This window comes from Aegilops tauschii, unplaced genomic scaffold (genome assembly GCF_002575655.3).
Source record: "Aegilops tauschii subsp. strangulata cultivar AL8/78 unplaced genomic scaffold, Aet v6.0 ptg000179l_subseq_2504346:2865697_obj, whole genome shotgun sequence".
In the NCBI taxonomy this organism is placed as follows: Eukaryota; Viridiplantae; Streptophyta; class Magnoliopsida; order Poales; family Poaceae; genus Aegilops; species Aegilops tauschii.
In genome coordinates, this window is record NW_027332499.1 from 224908 (window position 1) to 233216 (window position 8309).

General features: G+C 40.6%; 1 protein-coding gene across 1 annotated transcript; it reads right to left on the bottom strand.

Annotated features, from left to right (window-relative positions):
• Positions 1 to 2891: 2891 nt before the first annotated feature.
• Positions 2892 to 7394, bottom strand: LOC109775501 (chalcone synthase 2). The gene is made up of 2 exons (XM_073506091.1): positions 7371 to 7394; positions 2892 to 4064 (listed from the first exon to the last, which is right to left on the bottom strand). The coding sequence occupies exons 1-2, from the start codon at positions 7392 to 7394 to the stop codon at positions 2892 to 2894; spliced, it is 1197 nt and encodes a 398-aa protein (XP_073362192.1).
• Between the last annotated feature and the right edge of the window lie 915 nt (positions 7395 to 8309).

Genomic DNA, 8309 nt, shown 5'->3' on the forward strand with positions numbered 1-8309 from the left:
GCCATAAGCTTGGGGATGCTATGTTTGATGAAGATGATATTTTCAGTCCCCCATGTTTTAATGAGAAATTTTATTATGATGAAAGCATGCCTCCTATTTATGATGATTATATTGATGAAAGTGGATTTGGAGAATCCACTATTTTGGAAGAGGTTTCAATTGATTATGACAACAAAGTTGCTATCTATGAAGATTATGGTGATGACATGCATGGTATAAAGAATAATGATAACCATGAAACTTGTCATCAAGATTTTAATTTTCAATCACATGATAGTTATTTTGTTCAGTTTGCTCCCACTACTATTCATGAGAATAAATTTGCTCATGTGGAGAGTAATAAAATTTCTATGCTTGTGGATCATGAGAAGAATGCTTTATGTGATAGTTATATTGTTGAATTCATTCATGATGGTACTGAAAATTATTATGGGAGAGGAACATATGCTTGTGGGTATTACAATAATATCAAGTTTCCTCTCTATGTGTTGAAAATCTTGAAGTTGTGCTTGTTTTGCCTTCCTATGCTAGTTGATTCTTGTTCCCACAAATTGTTTGCTCACAAAATTCCTATGCAAAGGAAGTGGGTTAGGCTTAAATTTGCTTGTCATGTGATTCATGATGCTCTTTTACATGTTTCAATTATTATCTTGTATGCGAGTATCATTGAACTCATCATGCCTAGCTAAAAGGCATTAAAGAAAAGCGCTTGTTGGGAGACAACCCAACACTTTTACCTACTGTTTTAGTTTGTTCATATGATTATGCTACTGTATTAATCATGTTTCATTGCTTTTGTTTAAATAAAGTGCCAAGTAAAGCCTTTGGGATAGTGTGGATGATAGTTGACTTTAATCTGTGTAAAAACAAAAACTTTTGCGCTAAGTCCAGGAATTTTCAAAACTCACTGGAACCTGCTTTTAATCTGAAGTTTTTACAGGTGATATATATTCAAATTCCCTACGTTATCCTAATTTTTCAGAATTTTTGGAGTAGCAGAAGTATGGTAGTTGTCCAGATCATTATGGACTGTTCTGTTTTTGACAGATTCTGTTTTCAATGTATAGTTTGCTTGTTTCCTAGTTTCTGTGGCTTATATTGCTCAATATAAATTGTGAAAATGAGAAGGTACAGTAGGCATTGTGTGAGAACAATTATTAATCTTGTCTTTGACAGTACCAAAGTTAATGATTTGCTTTATGATACTAACCTATCTCACGAAGTTCCGTTAAGTTTTGTGTGATTGAAGTTTTCATGTTTTTGTCAGATATCGATATGAGGAGAATAAGGAGTTATAAGACCCTAATCTTAGAAATGCCCACGGCACCCCAAGTTAATATTCAAGGTAGATCCAAGCAACTAAGCTTGGGGATGCCCCGGAAGGCATCCCCTCTTTTGTCTCCAACATTATTGGTAATCTTACTTGGGGCTATATTTTCATTCGTCACATGATATGAGTTTTGCTTGGAGTGTCAATTTATTTTGTTTTTATTTGCTTCCTGCTATCTATAATAATTTTTTGCATCTTTTATTTCAATGAAAATGTCAAGTATAGCCTTTGCCATGCTTATTTTGCGACTATATGAGTTGCTGTTTCAAAACAGAAAATATATCGCTGTTGAAAAAATTATCTAGAAAAGTAAGAATGTGATAAAATGTTGAAACTTTGTGCACAATAAGATATGATAAAATTTCTACAGTGTGGTAATTTTTCTGAATTTTTGGAGTCAGAGAAGCATGAGTTTTCTTGCATCCTTTACAGACTGTCCTGTTTAGACAGATTGCTCTTATATTTGCATTGCTTGCATATGTTTGCTTGTTTAATGATTCTATTTGAGGATACGAGTATTAACAAAAAAAATCTATAAAATGACTAAAAATGACAATATATTTTCATGTAATATAAATGGTTTCAATATCGCATTTTTTCAGACAGAATGAATAAAGTGCATGGATTTACTACTTATTACCAGGGGAAAATGAATGCCCACATGTACTCCCTATAGAATACTTTGCATGAATATCTTATCTAAATTTGATCTTAAAAGTGACATGCTCTTAAGGATAACAGTAAAGATGTTATCGAGAGCATGCTCAACATCTCTAAACCATAACACCCAAGTCCGTCATAATTTGTGGGGAAAAAAAAGATAACAAATGATACATCCACCGAATTTTGCATTTGCAAAACTACAGCCACCAATACACAAGCAACCTTCATGAATATAAAGTTCCTGGGGTGAAAAATAGTTGTGTCTCGATTGATGGCTGGAAAAGAGTATGCATGCAAACAGTACAATCACAAACGGATGGAGCTGTTTAACTCGATCCTTTTATCTATACAAAATTAGAAATTAAATACTATTACGCTGATCAAAATAATGTCCTGAATATCCCTATATTTGACAACTGAAAACACTCGCCTCTGTAGCTAGGTGCACGGGGTTAATAACTAGTATGTCTAATTAAGAACATTCTATCGTAGATGGCTTTAGCATCCCGGACATATGGATTATGCAGTTATCGCGGCAAAAGTAAATAGATGGTTAAGAAGCTCAATGATGAGGGTGAGAGGGAAAAGAGACAGGCAGCTGAACCGTACATGTTTGAGGATGTAAACAGTGCAACCCATACATTATAGTATAAAATTACTAATAAGAAACATAATGTTGAACGTTACTAAAATACACGAGGTACATCAGGAGCACATACAACAGGGTTTGGGGAGGAAAACGCATATCAATTCTTACAGTAGAAACACAACACAAAGTGAAAACCAGGGATAAAGGAAACTCAGAACAGCCATCACACCGTCGCTCTCGTAACCACTTGTAGTACTGGTGATTTTATGTTGTTGGCGAATAAATAATAAAGTGTTGTTTGCTGATCGATCATGCAGTGGCTGTGATCGGGACGCTGTAGAGGACGAGCGTCTCGACGGTGAGGCCGGGGCCAAAGCCGAAGAGGACACCCCACTCCTTACCCTCTCCAGTGGTTGCTTGGCCATCCTGGGAAGAGGTCTTACGCATCACGTCGAGGACGAAGAGGACACATGCGCTGGACATATTGCCGTACTCCGACAGGACCTCTCGGCTGGCGCGCATGCGTTCCTTGTCAAGGCCAACTTTCTCCTCAACCATGTCCAGGATCGCCGGCCCGCCAGGGTGTGCAATCCAGAAGATGGAGTTCCAGTCGTGGATGCCCAGAGGCTTGAAGGCGTCCTCGAGCGCTTGCTCGATGTTCTCGGAGATGAGCCCGGGCACGTCCTTGAGAAGGTGGATGGTGAGCCCTGCCTCCGTAAGGTGGCCGTTGATGGCACCCTCGGAGTCGGGCAGGATGGTCTGGCTCGCTGATACTAGCTGGAAGAGTGGCTTCTCGAAGGGCACGTCGGGGTCGGCGCCGATGATGGCAGCGGCCGCGCCATCGCCAAAGAGCGCATGTCCGACCAGCGAATCCAAATGGGACTTGGAGGGGCCACGGAATGCCATGGCGGTAATCTCCGAGCAGACCACCAACACACGTGCGCCGCGGTTGTTCTCGGCGATGTCTTTAGCCATGCGGAGCACCGTGGCACCGCCAAAGCAGCCTTGCTGGTACATCATGAGGCGTTTGACCGTCGGCGAGAGGCCAAGCAGCCTCGTCAACTGGTAGTCGGCGCCTGGCATGTCCACGCCGGAGGTGGTGCAGAAGACGACGTGGGTGATCTTCGACAGTGGCTGGCCCCACTCCTTGATGGCCCTCTCTGCCGCCTCTTTCCCAAGTTTGGGCACCTCCACGACGACAATGTCGTGGCGCGTGTCCAGCGACGGCTCCATGTGGGAGCAGATGCTAGGGTTCTTTTTCAGGATCTCTTCGGTGAGGTGCATGTGCCTCTTCCTGATCGTGGACTTCTCGCACATCCTCTCAAACTTCTCCTTGAGGTCCGGGAGGTGCTCGCTCTTGGTGACTCTGAAATAGTAGTCCGGGTAGGTGGCCTGGTACACGCAGTTGGCCGGGACGGCCGTGCCGATTGCCAGCACGGTCGCCAGACCCACCGCCTGCTGTGCCCTTCTCACTTCCTCCAACTTCACCGCCGCCATTGATCAGCACCAAGGAGTACTAGCTAAGTAGCAAGGGCTTGCTAGCAAGGGTCGTTTGTCAGGTGCACTTAACGTAAGATTGTATTTCTCAACTCTGGTGATAGAACTCACTGGGAGTGCTGCCACTTTATAGAACATTATTTGCTAACGGATTCATTTTTTCTCTAGAGTTGAATAGACCGACGACTGGGCTTGTTTGTTTTCTTAATTCAAATGGGACGCCTGCAGCTTAGAGAAAATCTACCATAATGGCCGTCTTAAGGAGCATGTCGTACAAAAGTATCAGCTTAATTTAGCAGTCGCGGCAATGTTTCCAATTTTAAAAGCAAGAAACATAAAACAACTCTGCCAGTGAGTTTGCCGTGTTCCGCCCGCGGCAAACAGGTCGGCAATCGTTAAGATTGCTGAGTTCTTAACATCAGGAACTCGACAAAACAAAAAAGCAACTACTGCCGAGTACGTAAAAAGGAGAACTCGTCAAACACAGGGTGGTAGACGAGACGTGCCGTTAACGGCGATGCCACATGGCATGCATGTTTGCCGAGTTCCATCTAAGCAGACATGAGAATGGTCATTGGCGTCATGCTTTGCAAATAATTGTGAAAAAAGTTTAATTGATGGGTTAATCAAAAGCCAAAAAATATGCTGTAAAATTCCATGTTCATCAGAAAATACTAGACATCAATATAAAGGATCTTTTACAATTATGAAACCATGACCGCTTGATTTGCATAACATAGCATGGTGAACAAGAGATGACATATAAAGACCAAATAGACCATCATGTTTAACTTGATGTTAGCCTAAGCCAGAAGAAATGTCATATTTGTACGAGAAACTACTCAATCTCTACTGCTAAGCCAGAAGAAACGTCCTATTTGTTATACGAGAAAAGCTACCATAGCAAGCTGCGCCATGGCCGCCGGCATTCCATGACGCAATTACTTGGCTGGCCGGCTGCAACATCCTTCAAGTGCCGATCAAAATTTGAACGATAAAGAGGAAATAAACAGTAGTGGCACCAGTAGCCCGCCGGCCGGCCTGCCGAAACGTCCTTCGTCCTTGGTATATATGAGTGTCCTATACCAGTTGGCGTTTTCATCAATCATAGCAGCTTTGACCTGAGGAGGCTGGTACTTGACCCATTATCTCAACTATCCAAGCCTAGATGGAAGTTCTCCTTGGATGCACGTCTTTCATTTCTGTTTTTAAATTCTTTTTTGCTGTCTTCCGTTAATAATCGGACACATGGAAGCTGATGTGCGTTAGCGATAAAGCAACAGCTAAATTGGGGGAAGCAGGGTACATCGGATGAGCGAGCATACCCCCAGATATGTGTCTTTCCACGTCCCAACACATGAGCTAAAAAATAATGCCACCTTCCTCCTATAGCTAAATTTATATCTATATCTATATCTATACCTACTAATAAAAGAAATATGTATTCTTAGTCCGTCGTGCTATTTTATAGTAAACCCCCTTATTTTTCTGACATTAAATCCGCAGTAGATATCAAATGTTTTTTTAAAATACTCATATCTTCTAAACCGTAACTCCAAATTTAGTCAACATTTTTCATATACGCACTTTCAAACATTTTCAGATGCTTGATTAACATTTTCCAAATAAAAGATTAACATTTTTGGATACATGGTCAATCTTTTTTGTATGCAGGTTTTAAACATTTTATTCAAATGCTTGATTAACATTTCCCAAATCCATGAAAAGTTTTTTTGAACACATGGTCAACATATTTTCTAAACACATTTAAATTTTTTCAAATGTTTGATTAAACTTTTTCAAATACTTGACCAACATTTTTTCAAATTATTGATTAACATTTTTATATACATGATCATTTTTTTAACATTTTTAATACATGGTCAACATTTTTTCTATACACATTTAACATATTTCAAATAGTAGTTCATCATTTTTTCAAATACTTGATTAAACTTTTATATACATGACCAAATATGTTTCATCATTTTTTAATACCCTGTCAACATTTATTCCAAAAAATGTTATTCAACCATTTTGAAAATGAAAAATGTTTATAGAATTTTTTTTGAACATGTTCCAAAGAATGTTAAATAATGCATTTAAGAAATATTAGTTAAGCATTTGAAAAAAAGTTAAATGTGATTTGAGAAATGTTAATCTTGTACTTGAAAAATGTTGATCTATATTTTCAAAACTGTTAAAAATGTGTATAGTACAAATGTTGACCATTTATTAAAAATTAAAAAATTTAACTTGTGTTGAGAAAAGATAATTATGTATTAGAAGAATATTTTTTACATATAAAAATTGTAGAATAAAAAACAAAATAAACAAAACAAAATCGAAAAATAAAAACTTAAAATGGAACAAAATAAACAAAAAATAAAAATAAAACCGAAGGAAAAATGCAGAAAGAATAAAGATGAAAAAAAATTGGAGAGGAAAAAAGAAAAGTAACGGATGAAAAAAAAACAAGAATAACATTTTTTAATACAAGGTCAACATTTATTCCAAAAAATGTTATTCAAGCATTTAGAAAATTTGGTTTCATTATTTTTTAATATATGGTGAATATTTATTCTACACACATATATCATTTTCCAAATGCATGCTTAACATTTTAACAGACGTGTTCAACATTTTTAATAATAGTTGAGTTACTTTTTTTAAAATATATCATCAAATTCTTTCATAAGCATTTTATATTTTTCGTATACATTTTCTGTATACGTGATAAACATTTTTTCTATACATATTCATCCTTTTTTGAAATGTTGGTCAATATTTTTAAATGTTCTTATGTAGGGTGATTTTTGCAAGATATTTATTCAGAATATTTGGAAGTGCAAAGAAAATTAAAAAAATGAAGCATAAAATGAACGGAAAAACCATCAAGAAACGGAAATTCAGGCTGTTGTTTCCTGCGCGCCTCGGCCCGCCCAACTAGCGGCTGCCTTTAGCGAGGGTTCCCTCTGTCTCGCTGAAGGTGAGATATAGTGGCGCCCGAACTAAGCAAACCTACGCGCAGCGCCGTGCTATGTAGTGGGCCCGCTCGCAACTGTGGCCCAAAAACCCTAGCGCTCGATCATGTGGCTTTCTCATAGCCTGCCCAACTGTCGAGCATTTGGGCCTGAGAGAAGCAGGCTGCTGAACAGGCTGTCCAGGTTGGGTTTCCAGCTCCCGATGGCCCGCTGTGAACCGGCTGGACAAGCGGATGCCCTCAAAAAAAGGAAAGCTGGGCCAGCGGATGCGCTCCAGACGTTCGACGTTGAGCTCTGGCGCTGGCACCTGCGAAGACGAAGCCACCATCATCGTCTGGAAGCCTGAGAGACCTGCTGTGACGCCCCCGATTTGACCGTACACTAATCATGCAAGCATCATAATACAAGCCACGGGCCTCGAGGGCTCGAATACAAGTGCTTGATTATAGAAGAGTCAGCGGAAGCAACAATATCTGAGTACAGACATAAGTTAAACAAGTTTGCCTTAAGAAGGCTAGCACAAACTGGGATACAGATCGAACGAGGCGCAGGCCTCCTGCCTGGGATCCTCCTAACTACTGCTGGTCGTCGTCAGCGGCCTGCACGTAGTAGTAGGCACCTCCAGTGTCGTAGGAGTCGTCGTCGATGGTGGCGTCTGGCTCCTGGGCTCCAGCATCTGGTTGCGACAACCAGGTACAAAGAAAAGGGGGAAAAGAGGGAGGGAAGCAACCGTGAGTACTCATCCAAAGTACTCGCAAGCAAGGAGCTACACTACATATGCATGGGTATATGTGTAAAGGGGCATATTAGTGGGCTGAACTACAGAATGCCAGAATAAGAGGGGGATAGCTAATCCTGTCGAAGACTACGCTTCTGGCCATCTCCATCTTGCAGCATGTAGAAAAGAGTAGATTGAAGTCCTCCAAGTAGCATCGCATAGCATAATCCTACCCGGCGATCCCCTGCTCGTCGCCCTGTTAGAGCGCGATCACCGGGTTGTATCTGGCACTTGGAAGGGTGTATTTTATTAAGCATCCGGTTCTAGTTGTCATAAGGTCAAGGTACAACTCCGGGTCGTCCTTTTACCGAGGGACACGGCTATTCGAATAGATAAACTTCCCTGCAGGGGTGCACCACATAACCCAACACGCTCGATCCCATTTGGCCGGACACACTTTCCTGGGTCATGCCCGGCCTCGGAAGATCAACACGTCGCAGCCCCACCTATGCTCAACAGAGAGGTCAG